The sequence below is a fragment of the Sorex fumeus genome, unplaced genomic scaffold (assembly GCF_029834395.1).
Source record: "Sorex fumeus unplaced genomic scaffold, SorFum_2.1 ptg000018l, whole genome shotgun sequence".
In the NCBI taxonomy this organism is placed as follows: domain Eukaryota; kingdom Metazoa; phylum Chordata; class Mammalia; order Eulipotyphla; family Soricidae; genus Sorex; species Sorex fumeus.
The window spans coordinates 13,691,492-13,713,928 of record NW_026606075.1 but is presented as its reverse complement, the minus strand read 5'-3'; the positions used below and the strand labels follow the sequence as shown (position 1 = coordinate 13,713,928).

The 22,437-nt window shown below is 37.0% G+C and overlaps 1 protein-coding gene across 8 annotated transcripts in view; it reads right to left on the bottom strand.

Annotated features, from left to right (window-relative positions):
• MEF2C (myocyte enhancer factor 2C) overlaps positions 1–22,437 on the bottom strand; it is a 155,081-nt gene that overhangs the window by 4,144 nt on the left and 128,500 nt on the right. For all 8 annotated transcript variants that reach the window (XM_056112392.1, XM_056112389.1, XM_056112391.1 and 5 more), the window contains 4 exons: positions 7,060–7,232; positions 5,524–5,547; positions 4,504–4,633; positions 3,796–3,931 (listed from right to left, as the gene is read on the bottom strand). In XM_056112392.1, the coding sequence (XP_055968367.1) occupies positions 3,796–3,931; positions 4,504–4,633; positions 5,524–5,547; positions 7,060–7,232 (463 nt within the window). The remainder of the gene's footprint in view (positions 1–3,795; positions 3,932–4,503; positions 4,634–5,523; positions 5,548–7,059; positions 7,233–22,437) is intronic.

The following is a 22,437-nucleotide window of genomic DNA, read 5'->3' as shown; positions in this document are numbered from 1 at the left end:
GGCCTGGATAAATTAAGCTAAAAATAATATGACCAAGTGCTACTTCTTTATTACAGATTTTGAAAGCAGCCTTATCAAATTATTTGTTATATTCCCTAAGGTCAAGAGGCAAGTATAATCTTGCGGTATCTTTTCCATAAACAATATAGCACTATTGTTTATTTCTTCTTGTAAGTAAGTAGGCTAGTACTTACTAAGCTTATCTTTTCATGGAATTTAACTGGCACTGAAAGCATATGTGAAGCATTTGAGTAGTTCAGGGGCACTAAATCCAGAGTGATGATATTTAAGGGACATTAGGTTCAGCTTCTTTATATTGTAGTCTAGATTTCCAAACAAAAAGAAATTTAATTGGTCTATCTGTTATCAGAAATTGTTTTTTTGCAAACAAAAAGGAGCATTAAAACACCACTTAGTCATATAGGCGAATTATCAGGAACTATTGATTTGTCAGTTTGTTCTTGAGAACAGAATTCTAATAGATGCAGGTAATGGGGAAATGCACATAGGTGTGGAGAGCGAAAGGGAAACAGGACTAGCAGGCTGCCTCTGTAAGCTCTACTGTATCTTCATTTCCTACAGGTGCTTTCCAATGGGGAAAACACCCACCGTCCCCTATCACCGTTCAGAAAGGATCTATGATTGGATAGTTTTATTCAAATTTCTTACTGTCTCTGACTGAAAATTAGACTATTAAACTATATTTAACCTAACCTTCATGTAGTTATCTCTCTTGGTATGTATAGAACACCCAAACCGACAGAGATGATGTACAGAAGTACTTTCAGAAATGGGCTGCCTTTTATATTTTCATGGTGAGAGGAGAAAAACGCCTGAAACTTGGGTATCATAATTCAAATGTTTAGTATTCAAAACTTTTGCAAGACCTTGATGGCACCTCTCTACTATACACTCTGTAAATCAATCAATTCCTGCTGTTTCATTTAGTGAAATAAAACCAGATAATAGATAAAGATTAAGGGCAGAGCTCTAATGACTCAGCAATAGTTCCAAGACCAAAATTCGAGCAGCTCTGTCATATGTTTTCCATTTGAAGAGACAACTCTGGTCACCATTTGGGACTCCTGGAATATCTACTTCAAGCTGAAATACATTTGATCTGCTATGGCACTTTGTATAAATTCAAACAGGTGTAGTAACTGCTATGGCTCAGAAAATAGGATGAAGAACTGTAGAAAAATGAGTCCACTAAAATTATTTCTTTTATGTAAATATTAAAAATATAAAATATTTAGGAAGTTTTTAGGGACCAGTGGCGTGGCTTGGTAGTAGAGTACATCATTTACTCTTTTGAGGTTCTAGGTTTGATCTCCAGAACTACAAAAATATTTTAGGGTTTTAAAAACAGTTTAACATTTAATTGTGTGAAGTTGGGCTATACTTTTAAAGGCCTCTGTTTTTGCAAAGCTATTTTATGAATATGTGTGTATGTGTATGTGTGTATGTTAGAGAGAGAGGGGGAGAGAGAGACACAGAGAGAGAGAAGGAGGGAGGGAGAGAGGGGGAGAGAGAGAAATTGAGATGTGTCAATGGAGAAAGGAAGGAAGGAAGGACTTTTAATGGAAGAAAGGTTCTAAGGAAAGGTCAGAGGGGAAGAGAGCCAAAATTAGAAGGATTGAACAACTCGGTCTTATCTATTTGAGGGATAAAGGAAGTGATTAAGTGCAGTAAAAACTTGATCCTAAATTCAGAGTTAAATTATGCACTATGAATGTTGGTGTTGAAAGGATCCGGAACGAAACAAAATGCATCATTCTTGGTTGTGACAATTCATTTCTGCAGTCCAGGTTTGTAATTTTTGTCCATTTTCTGAAGCCTCACTAAGGTATTAAGGGCAGCAGAGAATTAGGTTTTCCCCACATAATAAAAGAGAGTTTAAGAATTGTTAAATATGTAAATAAATATTGTATAAAGTGCTAGGTGTTATTGAAAACAAAAGCCACATCCAGTAAAAATAATATGGCCCTCAACATTGATGATGATGAATTTTTTTTTTATTCTACCTGTGGCAGTGCTCAGGGCTGACTCTTAGTTGTGTTTGGGAAAAAATGTGCTAGGGACCGAACTGGAATTGGCCGCATGCAAGGCAAGTTCCTAAACCCATGTACTATTTTTCCAGCTTGACACTGCTAATTTGAAAAGAAATCTATTTCTTTACCAGATAAGTTGGATTTTTTTTTGCGCTTTTTGGGTCACATCCGGCAATGCACAGGGGTTGCTCCTGGCTCATGCACTCAGGAATTACCCCTGGCGGTGCCCGGGTGACCATATGGGATGCTGGGAATCGAACCCGGGTCGGCCACGTGCAAGGCAAACGCCCTACCCGCTGTGCTATCACTCCAGCCCAACCGGATAAGTTTTTATGAGAAATGAAAAGTAAATAGTTGTAACTTTTGTTTTTGACACGGATCCTATACAGTGTGTCTCTGCTAAGCCCTAGCACAAGTAATAGCATGTGTCTATATTTTAAGATTGTTAGGATGGTATGATATATTAATGTTAGTAAATGAAAAGTCACTGCAATTTATGTCTGTTGAAATAGTTAACATCCATGAGAAAAAGTAAATGTTATTCTAAAAAAGGTAACTCTGTTGTGGATCAATATTTAATGTCTTTTCAGTTACTCTTTTTAAGAAGGCAGAGCAATCATGTTAAGTGATTTTACCTGTTATTTACACGAAAGATTAGATTCTCAACATTTCATGAGTATTATACACATAAGCAAAGGCTGCATGGGGCAGACTATAATTGGACAATGACATTACGAGAAATCAATTCTCGGTGAAGCTGATTTGGGAGCAGGAGGGGCAGAAAGATACTGAAAAGGTGACTTATTTCAGTCTACTTTTTGGACTCCTTAGAAATACAGAACTAGTTAACTATTCTAATAAAATTTCTCAGTGGCAATGTAAAAGTGACGCAGGCATTGAGGATGTTTCTGAAAGATATAAAAACTTCTTTTAAAATATTTTCTATTTTTTTTTAAAGACTTGCATTTGGGAGATTTTAACTAAATTCAAATTGGGTCTTCAATTCATGTTTTAAACATAAAAAACTCTAAAAGTAATGTTAATTAGTGCAACTTATGTGAATTCAGGGCGCGCTTTCTTTTTTAAAAAAAATTAAGATCTGACTATTTTATAATAAATAACAGGAGTAATTTCTGTTATAAAGACGTATATCAAAACTGCCACAAGGGGGCAGAAATATCCATCTTCTGACCAGAAAACAAAAAATATTTTTATATACAAATTTAGGTAATTAGTTTATGTATGTATATATATATTTACGTTGAAACAACTTCTATTACTATATCACTGTACTAAGTACTTCACAAATATATGATATATAGCCATTGAATAATTGATCTTACAAGTATTAGCTTGACATTTGAACAAAGTGGGTTTATGCTGTGAGGTTTCTCAAATACCCCAAAAACTCAAGAACTTCTATCTACGAATACCTTTTTATGTCCCACCTGGGGTACGCAAAAAAATGGTAAATAAAATTTTACCACTGAAAGATGTGGTAACAACTACAGCCTAAAAGATTGGGGAAAATAATCGGTCTCATCCTCGGAACTCCAACCTCCCTCTGAATGATTGAGGGGAGTAACATTTACACTACTTGGAAAAATACTGATCAAATAGGTAACTTTGTTCAGCAAAATTTTACATTTACTGTGGGGATGACATTAGAACATACAATCGGAACATTCCCTTTGAAGCAACATTCTACACATGCGCTTATTATGAAAGAAGTGAGAGTGCTTACCCCAGCTGACTGAGGGCGGACGGTGGCATGTTATGTAGATGCTGCTGCTGCCAGCCAGTTACAGACCCCAGATGCAGCGCGCTGGCGGTGTTAAACCCAGACAGAGATGACAGGTCTGCGCTACTCAGAGAGTACTCTAGATAGAATGAAACAATGAATTTGGAAATCAACTAAAGGGTGTTGAGAATAAACACTTCCAGTTTAAAAATTCTTTAAAAATATAGTGACTTAGGTTTTTGTTTCCTTGGTGAGAAGTAGAGGGAGACTATCACATTTTAATTTAAACAAGCTAGACTATGTGCCAAAAATAAGTATACAACTATACTCCATAGAAGTTCTGAATCAGTCCAGCATGCAAAACGACTGTCTTGAATCACAGCAACAAACATTTGATGCTCTAGAAATGCTTTTTAAATAATTCAAAGAAAGTGAGCTTTCTATTACAGCCAAGAGATAACAACTATATCTCCTTGAACTTATTCTTCTATTTTGAATTAAGGTTGTGTTAATTAATAAAACTTTTGGTCACTTAAAAAAATCTGGGTGTTAACTTTATCTTTGTAATAATGCAAGTGATGTTACTGTGTTATACATACTACAGATAGCAAATAAATATAGCTTCCCAACAGACTAAAAGGTAACTTATTTTCCATCTTGCTTTTTAATAAAAAGTATTTATGCACAATTTGAAGATGGCAATCTACTCACCAGTACCATATGTTGTTGAAATGGCTGATGGATATCCTCCCATCCCTTGTCCTGGTAAAGTAGGAGTTGCTACGGAAACCACTGGGGTAGCCAATGACTGAGCAGACTGGGAGTTATTTATCCTTTGATTCTTTTAAAGTAAATAAAAAGACATTATTGACGGACTTGAAAAAAAAGTTAGAAATACTAGATTTCAGCATTAGTTTTGCACATAAAGAGATAACGTGGTACAAATTTCATGAAATTAATCATTTAACATGTGTCTCTATGAACTCTGCCAACCCTATCATTTACAATCCTTCAAGAGACCAGCTGTTGCCATAGTAACCCATTACATCAGTATCTCCTAGGCAACTAAACTAGTAACAAGTACCATAGCTTTATTATGGGTAAAAACAGACTACGTTGAAAACTGATGAAATATGTATACTGTACTTCCATTGTTTCAGCTTTTATTCAAATGCAAATTAAAAAAAAATTAAAATCAACCACGGTGGTTTTTATGCTTAATTCCACATACAGCAGATGGAGAGGGTTAATGCTACAGTATTACCAGCAGGTGGTGCTCTGACCACTTTTTTCAGGTTCTGAACTTCCCTCAAACTAGATAGATGGCAAAAGCAGTTAGCGTGTGTATTTAACTCCTTGCAGCAAGAAGATTAAATATTCATATGAATGCAAAGACCAAGACACGTTAATTCTTGGTAAAAATAAGTATCCTTGTGGTTTTATTTATTTTTTTTTTTGGTTTTAAAATTTTTTTGGCTCTAAAATTTTTTTGGCTCTAAAATAACCTGAAAAACATAACCCTCCCAAATAGCGGTGGAGATAAAAACGATCTGGTATTCTTCCCACCAGTGAGTGATACTTGAAATTAATGATATTTAAGTACAATCAATGTTGACACATAATGGAACATCAGTCATCTTTCCATTTCACAAGAGCTAGCATCACCTAAAAGTTGCCCTGAATTTCTCCTTGGACAACATGCCATTCAAGGGAAGCTCGCTTGCCACTTACCAAAAGCAGGTCGACATCCTCAGACTGAGAGCATGGGGAAGGAGTTTTATTAATTAGTGTCTGCAAATATTTATAATTGGGCAAAATCTTTGCAATGAAAGGAAAAGCATCCGTTGATAGACCCAACAGTTTAAACAGCCTCCATAAAGATAACTCCTTTCACACAGCATTTCTTTGTTTTCTTAATGAGCTATTTGTCCTAAATGTGAAGACAATCTATCCTGTTTTCAGCACAGGTCAGTGTCTCAGCATTCATTATTTCACGGCCGCATTTGGAGGGAGGGGGGGAAAAAAAGAATCAGAATAACAACTGTACTTTGAAACTGTGTTCACTGGAGGCGGTGGAGAGCACCTGGCTGTCAGCGTTTGACCTGCTGGACCAAGACGCATCCCTGGGAAAGCACTGTTTTATGGGAGTTGGAATAAATCTGCTTCTAGAGACAGCCTGTCATGCAGGGCCCACACAGCTTGGCTATGGCCCTGTGGGAGGTTTTATTTATTAGATCCAGTCTTTTCCGAAGAGAATATGCCTATGATGTGATTTTGGGGTGGGGGATTAATACACAAAATTAATCTGCACGGTGCCATCATAAACTAATCAGTTTGCAGGACAGTTTTACCCTGAAGCCTGCCACAGTGCACGGAAGGGGGGGTTAAAAAAAAAAGGAACGTATTTGTAGAATGATCTAAATTTGTCTACTGAATCTTGGTTTTAAGTGTTCTCGCTCATCAGCAAAACTAATCTGAAGAATAATGACCTAAGTCTCTTTGTTGTGGAATTTCAGTGCCACAACTTTATCTTCATCTTTGCCCTGCACACCCAGGAGAAAGACAATGATAGAGTCTGGGAATACTGTTTGGATCTAGATTTCCTATTTCTTTATTTCTTATTACAATGTGCCACAACTTGCTTCTTTGGTGTGCAATACAACTGTTGTTGTCAAAAAGTTTGTTCTCAAAATACTGTATGAGAACAATTTGCTTTTGAGAGTCGCTCTTCTATGAAGCTCACCTACAAATGTTTGATCACAGGCACATGCTATCATAAACATTATCACTGCGATATAATCAAGAAAGGGACTGCCAGCAAACAGGAGAAAGTTCACTTAGAAATCATGGGAAATATTTCTCGCTGTGAGCATCTTGAGGACCTACGTATTTCAATAATGTAAAAAACTGTTCCGAAATACCTCACTCTGAGCCTGATTCTATCATTGGTCAGATAATGTCCCATAGACATTGTAAGGACTAACGATTTTTCTCTAAGTCTAAATTAGAGACTTGGAAATGTTTCCTTTACCCCAGAACACCATTCTGATAGTGGAATTTATTGGCTATTGGTTCTTTTTTCACATGGATAAGGAAAATGCAAACCAGTTACCAGAAATAAGAGCTAAAAACAAACAGCAATAGCACTGATATAATAATTTTCAAGAACACACAAGTAATTCATACATTTAGACAAATACAGAAACAGCAAAAAAAAAAACATACAAAGCACTATCAAAATTTATTTAAAACAGAGTTTGGCATTACCACTGATGGCATTGTATTCTTGCTGCCTGGTGGGATAAGAACTCGAAGGTCTGGTTTACGATTATTCATCCCTAAATTCATGGGGGGAGGAGATTTTGCTTGCATGTTCTTGTTCAGGTTCCCAGGAGAGACCAGCAGACCTGGTGAGTTTCGGGGATTGCCATACCCATTCCCTGTCAATACAAAACAAGGAAAGCACTCAGTATGAAATCTAGGCTGGAGTCAGTCTCTAGAGAACACATTGTATGAGATGAAAAAATAAAAACTGCACAGGATAAGACATACAGTAACAGACAAAGCCCATAGGATGAATGACTTCACCTTCACATGAAGAACCTGAAGACAAATATCTTAGTACTGCGGGAAAATGAAAAGTTTTTCATAAGGAGAGAACCAATACCTGTTACCTGGCTCAGGAATATGCCTTCCTTCATGCCCCAGCTCAGCCTCATCCCCTCACCCCCCCATTACACATTTTTGAGAAGAAAATCAGTCTGCTTAGGATCTAAGAAAAGCACAGAAATAGTCATTCCCAGTAATGAACAAGCGTGGTAGAGGTCTGGCTCGTGTGGGTCACCCATCCAGTTCAATGGTTTAGGTTTGATTTTGTGAGTCTGAGTGTCCTTAAGTGAAGAAAAGGTGTTCCCAAAAGACTGATTTCTAGACACAGAATCAGTAGCTTCTTAGACATTTTGCTGTTCAATTTCTCTTATCTTTGAACGAATTCTCCTTCTGGTTTTCTCCCACCTGATGTGCCCTCCTCCCTGAATTTAATGTGTGATCTTCAAGCCTCGCTTTCTTGTGCACGCACAACTTCAAAGGCCAACTCCTCCGGAGCTGAAAGGATGGGCTGATGCCTCACTAAAGTGCTGATTCACCCAGGCACAGGAATAACCATTTCATGAGAATCCCGAAAGGGTTTACTTACTCCTCTGATGTTTAGTCCTCTACCACAGAAAAATTGATACCATGTCTCCCAACTCAAATTATACTGCTCTGCATTTGAAAATTTCCAAGTTGTCCTGGAAGTTAACTCTGCACGGTAACAGATGGTCAACTGACTGTGGTGACCACTTGTCAACGTTGACAATTCAAATCATAATGTATATGTAAGCCAATCTTGGGTTATATGTCAATTATCCCTCAAGTTAAAAAAGAAGCAAACCTTTATTGATATGAGGAGCGACAAAGGAAGCTGATACAACCTGAGATGACACAGAATAATCATCTGTCTGCTTCCTTCGATGACTCTGAGTACAGAAACCAAAGTACCCAACTCAGTAGTCATTGTTGGAAAACTAGACAGTTGTTTGCTGAGATGGTCAAACTCTCTTGGTTGTTACTGTCATCATTATCATTATGGGAAAACACAAGTATCTATTACCCCAGGAAGAATGATACTCTTCTGACCAGTGGAGAGGCAAAACAAGGCCTCAATCCTTCAGGCCCTGCAATTCCTTCATGCTCTTCCAATATGGACATATGTGGCATAATGTGTACAAGACACTGCAGGCTGGGGCTGGGGTGCCTACAGAATAAACCAGCTTAAGTGTTACTGGGTTCCCAGATAGGAAGAGATTTCCAGTCAAGACTTACAGAAGAGGCAGGTATTGACGGGGGCCTTGAGGAAACAAAAGACACTTGTGACTGAGCCGAGACAGTCAAGGGCGCCAAAGAACTCGGTTAAATGGGAAGCCCTGAGAGGATAAGGGTGCCAGGGAGGCTTGACTCTGGAGATGACAAATTCCAGGCTGACACGTCTTGGGTTTAAATGGTGGACACGCAGATCCACAACAATGGCAGAACTGAGTACTAAACACAGGTTCTATGTGGACAGAACAATTGACTGGTAAATGGTAATGGAGAATTAGGAAGGCTGGGAAATACAGATGTGGAAATGAAGGGTTCAAAGTAAGGAGGAATGCAGAGGACAAGCACAGGTATACTACAGGAGATTGTTACAGGAGCCTCTTTTGAACTTGAATATAGTCGACGCACACTGCATAAAGCACATTTATTATTATTATTTATTATTCTTTATATCCCATTCATTTACCTGTCTCATTTTATGCATGAATAAACAGAGTGAATATATAATAAATAACCCCAATATTAAATCTGTCAAATGGATTATGCCTAAGATTCTCCAAGCTACTGGAAAAAAAATCCCAAACAAAATAAATACCCCATATATGTGTTGAGTCCTGATCATTACTTAATTCTGCGAAAGTATGAATACAAGCTACTCTTTTACAAAGAAAAAAAACTTGGAGAAAATTAAATTCCCCAATTCAGTTATATGCATTAAAAATAAAAATTTTATAGTGATTTCAAACAGTTTTCTGTGGCAAAGATGAAATAAAGATCTTTAGCTTTTATCACTAAGAGAATAACAAACAAAGACTATGCTCACTTAAGAATAAAATGCTGGATAAGATGAAATGCTCAGAGGAGTTATAGATTTAATGTGTCTTACTGAATCATTATTGTGCCTGTGTTAGGGCTTTAGTTTTAATTAATAGATCCGATTAGCTTAAAAGGGGATAATAAAACCAAGACCAAATTTGCAGTATGTAACCCTGTCAGTTGAATATCAGACTGACACACTGAATACATATGTCACTTATCTATTAAATCTGCGTGAGATCTGGTTTAAATAAACAATCAAATGGAAAATTAGCTGGGTAATTTCAAAAGAAGGGGGAAAAAAAGTCAGTTAAGCAGTGCAATGAAGCTTGAATAGATCAGAAGAAACTAAACCCGGCTTGGTAGATGCCGATACTGGTTTGCATGGAGGAGTTATTTTGCTAAACGGAAGTAAAACCGCTTCGTGAAATGTGTTGTCCTGTGATATGACAAGAGCTGGGCCAGTGTGCAAAAATGGAAAATGCTTCACAGAGGCGCCGAGAAAAGGTTTTTTTTTCAAGAAAACCTTTTCTACAGTATAAGCGCACAGCAAATCCAACAAAACCTACGTCTTTTTTTTTTTTGCCTGTATTTTAAACAATAATTTGGGGCAGCAGTAGGAAAGGAAAGTAAACATACATTATAGTTTCTTCATTCAATAAATGCCTCCCAACTAAAAACCTGATTTGAAAAGCATTCAATTTTTCTCCTGGAATATTTTCTGTTATTTGGAAATTATGCCATTTCAGAAGATTAGTCACATACTTTAAGGTGTTTACACATTGAATGTAAAATGTTTTGAACCACAATGACACTTCTTAAATTCATATTTTTAGAGCATAAAGTTATTTTTAAGAACAAATAAATTCTCTCTTTTCCTGGTGAATTTCTGCTGTTTTTAGCATATTGTGCCAGCTAGCATTTTGGAGCCGTATAATAACCATTTCTGTTTCCAGCCACCAAGTTGTTATTCTTTTGGCATAATATAGATTCGAGAAGGCAAGACTGTGGATCCTAAACCAGTGATATAGAAACCTATCATTTGAAAATCAATGATGAATACATGCGTGTGGTTTACTGCTAAGAAGAGCCTGCATTTAAACCGGCTCGGAAACCACGGCCTCCTCCCTCCCTCCCTCAGAATGCGGTGGCCTGTGTTTGAGGCTGTTGTCCGATCTTAAGATCAATTCACCAAAGAGAAAGGTCTCATTTCAAGTCGGGAGTTGGGGAGTGGGTGGAAAACAGCATCTTTCAATAACCTTCTAATACACAGATTCAACCTTTCTTAAGTGACATTTGAAAAATTGCCCTCCACCCGGACAATGATCAATTTAGATGTGACTATCTGCAGATGGCACATTCTCCTGACCACTTGAAAGTACAAAAATTATAAAGCATGAATGAATAGATTTCCTGATTATAGATTATATGAAAATGAAGACCAGACCAACTTGGAGTCAGTTTATCGTTTCAGTTGATTAAAAATATTGATTCATATACAATGTAAGCATTCACGACAGAACTTGTCCAATGGAAAATAGAAGCCACCTCTATGGGTTACAAGTTTCCCAACACCCAAATTAAAACTAGTGTAAATATACAGGACTAGGAAAGCAGTGTTAAAAGAAAAAAATTCATTTTTCTCTCCAGTTTGCTTGAACACACTGCTTTTTTTTTAATTGACTCCTATTTTAAGAAGTTGTAGATTCAAAGAACATATTCCTGGCTTAAGAATATAACATGGTGAAGGGGACAGTTTGCCGTGTCTAACAGAGCTTAACTGTATAGGTAAATGCTCTTTGAGTTCCAAGTTCTGAACCATTTTTATACTTAGATGTACAGACATTTACTAGTGCCTTTGCTTTTTGTTCTCCTTTTATCTCCTGGCAATTTTAATTACAAATGTGTAAAAGTAACATGCTCAAAACAGAAACTAGTCCTTCTAATTTTTTCATTAGTGTATACTGTTCTGGAATCTCCTAAATTGTTGTCTATGATTATTTCTTCTCCTTCCAACTCCATATACAAATCAGATACCAAATTCTGTTTCATTTTCTCAAAATTCTATTTTGGAAGTGGGAATGCACCTGGTGGTGTTCAGGGCTTAGGCCTAGCTTTGTGTTCAAGGATCACTCCTGGTGGACTTGGGGGACCCTATGGGGTGCTGGGATCAAACCCAGGTCATCTGCGTGCAAGGCAAATGCCCCATCAGCCCTACCCACTGAACTACCACTCCAGACCAATGAAATTACCTTTTTGTTCTATCACTACTATCTTAGTAGACTTTCAGTGTCATTTGACTAGGTCTTTCAATAACACCTCTTTTTGTATCTCTCAGGTCTGGTTGAAAGGCTCTTCACCAGAAGTTCAGGAGGACTGTGAGCTCCTAACAGCTTTACACAAACTCCAGTGCATGTGTGGAATAATAAATGTAATATACTTTCTAACTGACCCTGGAAAATATTCTGAAAGGACCACATCCTTCATGCTCTGATAGATGGGTCATCCACTGTTGGGTCAATGTTGGGTCAGACCACTGTTGGGTCAGTGTTCTACTTAACTCTCAGGTCTGTTCAGAGATTAACCCCCACTCCATCTAACCTCTAATGGCCGAAGCTAAGTTCATGATCCTCTGACAACACCTGAGGGTCTCTGCAATTCAGTATCTGGCAGTATTTAATTTAACTTTCTATTCCAAGGGTCATGTAACACTCCAACTCATAGTGCATCTGGACAACTTCAATCTACTTGAATTCTCCCTCCTCTGAACTGCTGCAAACAGAAGTAGGGCTATCACAGGAAGTTCTCGTTCTATAAGTGTTATATGTGTAAACAAAACATACATAGGATATTCTGGGGAAATTAGTGATCACTTAAGAATGACCCTAAAAGTTACATTACCGAGGAAATGAGAGCTGACAAAAATGGAGAAAATAATTTACTATTTTCAAGGAAAAAGTGTCTCTCCTCCACCCCCCCTTTTTTTTTACTTGAGAGCACTTTCTATTTTAGATAATGATTATATATAACTGATGACCAAGTACACTATCAGACAAAAAAGTGCTTCTAAATTTGTTTAGAGAGTCAACTTAAGTTTCTCTCTTTTTTTGCCTATGACACCTGTTAATCATTTCACAGCACATTACCTTCGCTAACGACAAGACATAGAATCAAAGAAAATTTCTTTAATAAAAACAGAAATTCTAAGACATTTGATCTTTTCTTCTTCCCTGCCAAGTATTTACTGCCATAAGTTGTCTCCATTTCAGGATGAATTCCAACAATAATTTGCTCATACAAAACTTCCTAACAGAAATGAGATGCTCAATGTCTTAGGAAAAAGATGAGTGATAAAATTATGTTTTATGAGATGGTACAGAGAGAGAAAGAATGACAGAGATCTCAGAACAAAGACATCTCTGTGAAGAACAGGATTCCTGTGCAGATAAGCACTTTGTGCTTTAGAGATTTAATTTTTCAAATGCTAGCTAACACATGCAACTCAAAGCATGTTAACTTCAGGCGTCAGAAAATTAGCAACCAAAGTCTAAGAGAGGTAGGCTCGTACATGTTACAAAAAAATCCCATTTGTGTTAAGGGGAAGGTGTGATAGTTTCTAGAGAGGCTAGTAAAGTAGCAATAGACAGAAGATACAGGTGAAATGGCATTTGAATGAGTGAGCAGATTCATGAAGATTTACATGGCAGATGGAAACCAAGGAAAATTCAGGATCTACCATTAAAGTTCCTTTAACCATACCGAGTCTTAATTTTCTCACAGATAACCAATAATTTCATTAGTAGGAGAAGCATAAAATCTCACATATGATCCCACATACTCTCCTGAAGTATCCATCATTCTGATGGGACCTTAAAATGATACTGACAACAGCACCATCTATCGTTTTGTTTACCAATAATACTAACAACATCAGGTACATACATTAGTCAAAGAAGTACCAGGTACCCAGTAACTACAATATTACATGGATATAAATTATCTTTAGTCTTCACAATGACAGCTCTGTGAGGTGCTATCAGTATCAGTGTCCTTATGTTAGATGATGAGATAAACAGGTTGAGTAACCTGCTCAGTGTCAAACAGTTATCACCTAGTAGGATCATGATTTGAATTCCACCCTGTATCCAGAGTTCATCTCAGAAGGATTCATGTGGGTCCTTGAGAACTAGTCACCACTGAGATTTTGAGAACCTTCTCTGCCAAAACCCATTCTAATACTATAGAAATGGAGAAAACAAATCAAGTATGAGTGGGATAACAGACCCAAAGCATCACTAAGTCAGAGGTGACGTGGACATTTGGGTGATACACTGATGGTCAACTTGGCCATTATAAATAGCCTTGCTAGTTCATAAGACTCCCAGAATGGGGATGTTCCAAACCACAGTTCTGGTCTCCTTCTGGATAAATAAATATTTACAAATAGGAAATATTGGGTTTAGCTATATTAAATGCCAGAGCAGCTGTTTAACTTTCAGTGTGTTATTTTGAGTGGATGATTAAATAGGCTTTTAAAGGTAGATTTTGTAATATTTTAGTCAATAATTCTCTCTTCTGTAGTAGTGGGTAAATATATTTACCTATGTATGGTCAATTTCAAAGACCAGCTTCCATTAGGACCATTCCATTTGACAATGAAATAGATGCCCAGTATTTTATGAGTTTTCCCACTCATGACCTTTTTTTGACTAAGAAACTTTTATATGTTCAGGCATATAGGTATATAAAATTAGTATACAAGCAAATATTTACTGAGAATCATAAAATTTATTTTAAAACCAAAATGGTAAAAGTTACAATGTAAGAAGCTAGGCTATAATATAGTACTTACTGTTAGCTGTTATCTAGGACATAATTTCTAATTAATATAGCTAACTTAAAGATTACATCATATAATTATATAACACTCACTAAAATTTACACATCAAATTTACATAATGTATAATAATTAATAGTATCTTATTTTGGGAATTTGAAGCAAACTGCTGCAGGAAACCATTAAATTTGAATGTATGTAGAACCTCAGATGTATTAATTTTCTGTTTTTATGTAAAAGCAAATTATTTTACTCAATTTAGGCTTTCCCCCTCCCTTTCATTAGAACAACTTTAAAAATATATACTGTCCTGTTCAGCCAGATATCAAATACGCCACTATGGTTAATTAATTTTTATATTTTAATTTTGGGGGACTATTTGGGCCACCATGAATTACTCCTAGAACAGTTTTTGGGGGTTGCTCCTGGGATCTGTGGGAGCAGGTTGGTGTAAGGATTGGACCAAGGCTCCCACATACAAAGCTTGCATCCAGTTCTTTCAGTCATCAATTTGGCCCCTACATTTGACTTTTTAAAGATTTCATGATGCTATTTTCAGTATCAGAACATTTTTTGCATTTTTAATAAACATATATTTTCACAACAATGCACTTAATATTGTATAGAACTACTTGCTTAGACAACCCAACATCGTTCTACTGGGCTTGAAATATACTTAGTTTTTAGTGAAAAGTATTATGATCTTTCAGACACCAGTCGTATATTCACTTTACCCTGAGTGCCTCTTGAAACCCTGTTTAAAAAAATGCTAAGAACTGTAAGTTATTCAGCTGCTGTGAATCACAATCAGATTTTTTTTTTTTTTTGATGAGGGCAAAAGGAGATCTTTTTTCATGGAACTGCTGTAAGGGAAAAAAGTAACCACAAAACATTTGGAGATCAGAATCTGGGAATGATGAAAATTTCAATGTGCCTACTGTAGAATGGGGGCAAATCAGGTTTCTGATTCTTATCCTGCTAAGATGCCTGATTAGATTCTTAAACATGAAACAAGCGATCTGGGGGTTTCCTTAGGGAAATAATAATATAATGCATAACGTTGGATATTAAGAAAGTCCTGTGAAACCTCAATGCCTTTTGTGGTGTGTTCTTAGAAAAATACCCCAAGAACACACTAAAGCCAAGACTATTCTTAGCTGTACTGGTTAGAGGGCAGCAGACATTCTAAAAGGAGACTGGTCTTTTCTGCTTGACCATGTCACCCTGACGCTTCACCAGACCTTTCCAGATTCCCTATCTACCCCACTTGTCCTTGAGGTTTCTTGTTTTCCTTACTATCTCTGAGGCATGAACAGTCTTATCTGCCAACTTGATAGCAAACTTGAAATATCCAGCACACCCCAAGCTCAGGATTTGAAGGCAGAAGTGAAGACTTCTTATTACTCAGTTATTTTTTCCCTCCCCAAACCAAAGTCTATATCTTAAAGCAGGACACTTGCCTCTCTCATTCACCAAGCATTCACATTTCAATAACTCTCTCATTCACCAAGCATTAACATTTCAATAGATGAGGAAACTGAGGTTTAGAGAGCTTCTGTGACTTCTCACTAAAGGGTCTTCCATTTGAATCTAAAACAAAAGCTGCTTCTACTATTGAATTACAAAAGCCAGATGTTTCAGATTGATAATGTGTCCTCACACACGCCCTCTCTAAATCAAGTCTCCATTTGCAAATAAAGAAAAAATTGACAATCTGGCGTTTCCACTGCAAAAAATAAAAATAAGTTAAATAAAAGGCACTCACAATATCATTCTGCTTTGAGCACTGATTTACTGGGGGGATAGTTTTTAATTGCATCGTAAAAATCATATTGAACCTTGTTATCTTAAAAAAATTCCACTTAACAATGACTGATAGATTTATGACTCACTTAATTGTTCACTTCTTGCGATTTGGGGGATGTCTCTTTGCTAAAAATGAGGGGGTGTCTTCATTATTGACACAATCGCTCATTCTTTCAGTCACTTTTATAAACAAAAATATTGAGACAGTCTAAATTAGAGAGACCATGACAGAAGAGAAAGAATAATTACTTGTGGTTTTAACTTTTAACACAACTGCTGCAAACACATCAGGAGATCATAACGTTAAAAGTGAAATGTGTTGCACTGCACTGCACTGTCTGCTTCGAATTTATGAATATAGTTTCTTTTCTCCTGCCCTGGAGAGTAGGGGCCATGCAGGCACCTCTGAGAGAAGCCTAGGAGAGCAGTACTCTCTGGGCACATAATATTACTGGAACCACACTAAACTCAACTATCTTCTTGGTAAAAAAATTAAGAATTAAAAGAACGCTACTGACAATAGACCGAACATGACTGCCACCCAATGCCTCTTCTGCAAACCACAGCACCCAAAAGGAGAGATAGAACAAAAGGGAGTGCCCTGCCACAGAGGCAGGGTGGGATGGGGAATGGGGTGGGTGGGAGGGATACTGGGATTGGTGGGGGTGGAGATGGGCACTGGTGGTGGGACGGGTACTAGATCATTGTATAACTGAAACCCAAGCACAACAACTTGTAAGTCAACAACTGTACCTCAGGGTGTTTCACTAATGAAACAGAAAATAAATAAAAATAAATGAATAAATAAATAAAACAATGCTACTGACAATACTCGGATTTGGGCCGACATCTTATTGTGACATCTTATTATCTCATTCTTACTTTGGACAAACTGGCAGGCCACCGATTGTAACCTGCCCACACGGCAGAGTCTGGCAAACTCCCTGTGGCGTACCCAATATGCCAAATACCAGTAACAAAGATGGGTCTCATTCTCCTAAAGAGCCTTGAATATAATCTCAGGGCTAGGATGAAGGAGACGTTACTGGGGCCTGCTCGAGGCAATCGACGATTAACAGGATGATTTGTGATTTGTGATTTGTGACTGACAATAGCTAACATTTATTATCATGCACTTATTTGGAGCTAGTAACTCTGCTAGGTGACTTCCATGGATGGTTTCATTTAATTTTCACAGCAATCATGCAAAAATGGGGATTTACAAATTCTCCCTTTCTAAAGTGACTGTGTCTCATGTAATTTTCCTTGGGACATTTGATTTTTCTGAATATCTGCCTCTGGAATATCTTCCTTATTACTAAATTGATGAACAACATGAGGACTGTTCGAACAACATTTTCAGTCCATGATTTTAATAGTTTTCTCTCTGAGTTGTGTAACATTATGCTTGACAGTTGCATTTCCATCATCAAAATTAATGTGATCATGTTGATATATGTTCATGAGCCTTAGATTTTGATTTCTTATCCTTGTTACATTTTTATAGCTTATGAGGAGGTAGAATATCCTGCCCCTCACACACACACACGCGCACCCACACACATCTCACACCCACACATACACACATATACACACACACTATAAACTCCATATGGGGTCTATGGTCAAGAAGCTGTGAAAGGTGGACATAGTGTTTGGTAAAATATTTCAGAAAATATTAAGTTCAGTGAAAATGACTGAAATAGATGAACCTAGCCAATACTTAGCACCTTATGGATACAGTTATAGATTATAAAGCTGACATGATTTATGACTAGATATCATGACTAGATAAGGTCTGCCTAAAACAGTAAATTATATTCTTGACAGTTTTGAAGCCCCGAAAAGTCCCTGGTAGGTAAAAAGTTGATTTCCAGAAGGGGGGTTTCTAACCACATCCCTTCTACAGCATCTGCTGTCTGATGCGTACTTTTACAACATGAATTATTCTGAAAGAAGCTTTTCTTTCCATTTTGATCTCAAAGGAAAATCATATGGTGAAAGGACACAAGTAGGATAAGAGAAACCACGAGTAGATGAGGAAAAAAGGCTGCTAAAAGAACATTATGAGTATAACTAGCATTTTTGGAAAAAATATTAACTGCGTGAATTAATATTATAAAATGACCAAAATTTTTTAATAAGTTACATTCTTCGGTTAAATCAATGAGGTAAAGCAAAGAGACCAATTTTCACACTGTATTTGTGAAGAGAATGGAAAGATAGGAAATTAAGAAGAATATGATTTGTGAATCAGAAATCATGTACAAAGGGCTATAAAAATCTGCTAAGACACTCAGGAGTTTTAGCTAAAAATTTTGTTTTCCCCTCTAGAAATCAAACTCCCTAAAAGAATTAAGTTAAACCCAAGGGATTGAAAGCAGATTTTATGGTATCCTGGCTAAGCCTGTAACATTTTTCATTTGTCTTCTCTTTGACCTGCCTCTCTCACTTCAATACTGGCCCCCCACCAGAGAATGGTGTCAAGGTACTGCTTTATTTAGAATTTTCTAGGTTCTGTGTATGGGAAGTGGACACTGATTTTCTTGGCAGTGGCTGTGTATCACATGCTGTGGATCATCCAACTTGAGGACTAAGTATTTTTTTTTCCTTTAATAAATCTAGATAACCTTGGTTTGGGCTAAAAATATCATTGTTATTTAATTTCATGGATAATAATAAAACAATGTTGTTGGATCTTTATGTTTTGGGTGAACTCCCAAGGTAAAAGTGCAAAGGAATTCAGAATTTTTTTATGCAGAATAGTCCATGCCAACTGTTTCAAAATTGTTTCAAACCAATAATATTTTAAAAATAAAAATCCAAATACTTAGACTTTATTTACATGTTGATGAATAGTTTTTAAATTTAAAAAATTATGGGAATAATTTTTTGAACAAAAATAATTTTTTTATTTGATTATACCTGAATGGTATCCTTCTCCCTTTCTCTAAAATGGTAATCTACTAGTGTTTTTTTTTTTAAATCTACTTTTGTTTTAGGCAACAAAAACACCAACTTATTAAAATCAAGTCTTAGATGAAATTCTTAGCCACTTTCCTGGTATTTTAAGACACTGGATAAGAATAGCAACAATGTCCTTTTGGCTGATAAGAAAGTCAGCCCAGAAATTTGGTAAGTATTTTCAAAAACAAATACTTGCAAAATAATGATACTGGTGGAGGATTATTAAATATTGTTTAACCTTTTTTTCCCTCTCACTTAATTCTATTTTATAATGGCCTAAATATTTCTTTTCCAATGCCAAATGAATTACCAAAAAACCTACAAAAATGTTATGATGACATGACCCTAAAATATAATCAAAAAATGAACTTTAATGATATCTGTGGTTTTTATCTGAAGTATTAAGTTCAAAGTTCCTAAGCCATGGATTGAGGGCTCTTGCCAGGGAGTCTTCTCAGCACCTGGAAGGCAGGTTTTCTGATCACTGTTCTCGTCATCCACAGCAGCACTCTGCCTCCATCAAGACTCCATGTAGTTGGCTGATATAAATTAAGCATTCCAGAAGTGACAATGCTTGACAACCAAATGCATAAAATAGTAAACAATTAACAATCAAAATAAGGAAACAGCTGTTAGTTTCTTTTTATATAAAATTATATCTAATTTACAATAAATGCCAATTAAAATTATTAACCAATATACATAAATCTCCTTTGCCTTATTGGCAAATAGCTATGTAGAGTGTAAAATTCTCTTAAAATTTTGAAGACATTGCTAAATGCTTTCCCCTTCTCTCTCTTTGTCTCTGAATTTCTATCTCCGTCTCTCTCTCTCTCTCTCTCGCTCTCTCACGTCAATCAAGAATCACTAAATCCTTGAGCATTCTGGTACCATCTATTGAATAAAAAGTAACCATTCTATCAAAGTGCAAACAAAGGGTAATAACAGGATAGTTAGTAACATGGCTATGCTAGTGTTACTTCTTTTAAATCTAACGACTATGAAACTCTACACAGTCTGGTTTTACAATCATCAATAACCACTATGATTAGCATATTAAAAGTTTTACTGTATATAGATATGAAAAAATGTAATTTTTAAAGCAGTGACTTTTCATTTTGGTTGTTGAGAGGAAAAGATTAAGTAGTGGATGAATAACTGTCAACTGAAACTTAGAAATGTCACTATTAATAATGTCTTATAATGACTTGGAGTATATTTTTCTTATACCAAAGTACAACTTCATCTTACTACATCCTTATTACCATGAGCCTTCATTTTTGAACTTATTTTGACTTAAATAATAAGAGATTCTTTGTTTTAAAGGGTAAAGATCTGAGATACCCCCACCCACATCTAATTTATTGCTATGTATCAACTCTAGATTTTCTATTAAACACCTTAGGAAAATGTGTGAAACTTTGCTTTGGAGAGCTAGGATACTAATCAATTATAGCAGATAATTTTATATCATTGATAAAAAGCAGTAGCACTGTCCTCCCATTGTTCATCAATTTGCTTGAGCAGGAACCAGTAACGCCTCCATTGTGAGACTTGTTGTTACTGTTTTTGGCATATCGAATATGCCAATGGGAGCTTGCCAGGCTCTGCTGTGTGGTCAGGATACTCTCAGTAGCTTTCTGGGCTCTTCGAGAGGGATGGAGGAATTGAACCTGGGTAAGCCATGTGCAAGGCAAATGCCCTACCCGCTGTGCTATTGTTCAAGACACAATTGTGACTTACAAATGAAGAGTACATATATATTTTTTAATAATACTGCTTTTTTTTTTTTTTTTTTACTTTTTGGGTCACACCCAGCGGTGCTCAGGGGTTATTTCTGGCTCTGCACTCAGGAATTACTCCTGGCAGTGCTTGGGGGACCATATGGGATGCTGGGGATTGAACCCAGGTCAGCCGCATGCAAGGCAAACGCCTAACTGCTGTGCTATCACTCCGGCCCAGTAATACTGCTTTTCATCAACGATATAAAATATTTTATCTGGATGATCAGTTTTCTTTTATTCACTCACAATTACTAAATATCCATAACAATGAGCTGTGGATAACAGACTGAATTAAGACACCAGAGAGTTGAGTGTCCAGGCAAAAGTCACATGCCCAGACACCGTAAACATAATGCAATGTTGGAAGTATTGTAGACACAGATGAGAAGGGATGAGAGTGCCTAGTTCCATTTGGGAAAGTCAGGAACAGACTTCCTAAGTGGTTGAGTTGTATCTTAGAGGTGAGAAAGAGCAGAAAGCAAGAGTGTTAGGAATGTATAAATATAAAAGTAGGCAGTTGAAACACCGCGTGGAAAATGGAAGCATGATGCGGCTGACAGTATAGGGGTCTAGGAAATTGCCTTTCATGCAGCTGGCCCAGGTTTGATCTCATGTTACAGCACATGGTCTCTTGAGCAACACCAGGAGTGATCCCTGAGCACAGTAAGAAGTTCTGAGAACAGTGAGTGTCTTCCCCAACCCAATAGTGATGATGATGATGTCAACAACAACAACAACAACAATGAACTAGTACAGACTCTAGCGACAGACAGCTTGAGTTCTACCTTGGAGAATGACTTAACCTTGCTGTGTCTCAGTAGCCTTATCTCTAGACAGGACATCATATGAATATCTCTTTAGCACACTGATGCCAGCACTGTAATTTGTGTTCATTCAAGTGTCATTCACTGGTGGTGCCAATGGCTCAGAACAGACAGCTATGAGAGTGAATGAGTTAATTTTTGTTAAGCACCTAGTAAGAACAATGTGAAATTCTTCTCCGATTGGAGCTGGAGTTCTCGCTGGCAGTGACAGAAGGTAAGAAAGTTAGACTGGGGTGTAGTGATGGGCCAGAGATCAGAGGCTTATGTTAATTCTGAGCACCTAGGAAAGTCGTAGCTGGATCTTAGTTGAATGAATGATGACTTGGAGTTAGCCTAAAGCTTGGAGAAAGAAGGACCAGTCACAGGAGATAGAAATGGGAGGCCAAGTGCTTCAGGGAGATGAATCAGGGTTTTCTGGAGACAGTCCTAGCCCTGGTGTGAGCTTGAAGCAGGGAAGTGGGTTAAGAATAGAGAGCAAAGGGATAGATTAAGGAAACACCAGGGAGGCAGTTGGTGAATCCTGTTGACTTTCTGGATTACTGGGTGAGGGTGAGGGGTGGCTCAGAGATTAATGATGAATCTGAACTCCTCAAATGCTTATCTCCTTGCGGTTCGGGTATCTGCAGATCCACAATAAATGTCCAAACACACAATAAATGTTTAATTAACTTCTTTTCTTGTGAGTTTATCTCCCCCATTTCCCCACTACTTTATTTTACAAAGTGAGATGATCTGGTTTTGAAAGAAAATTGAC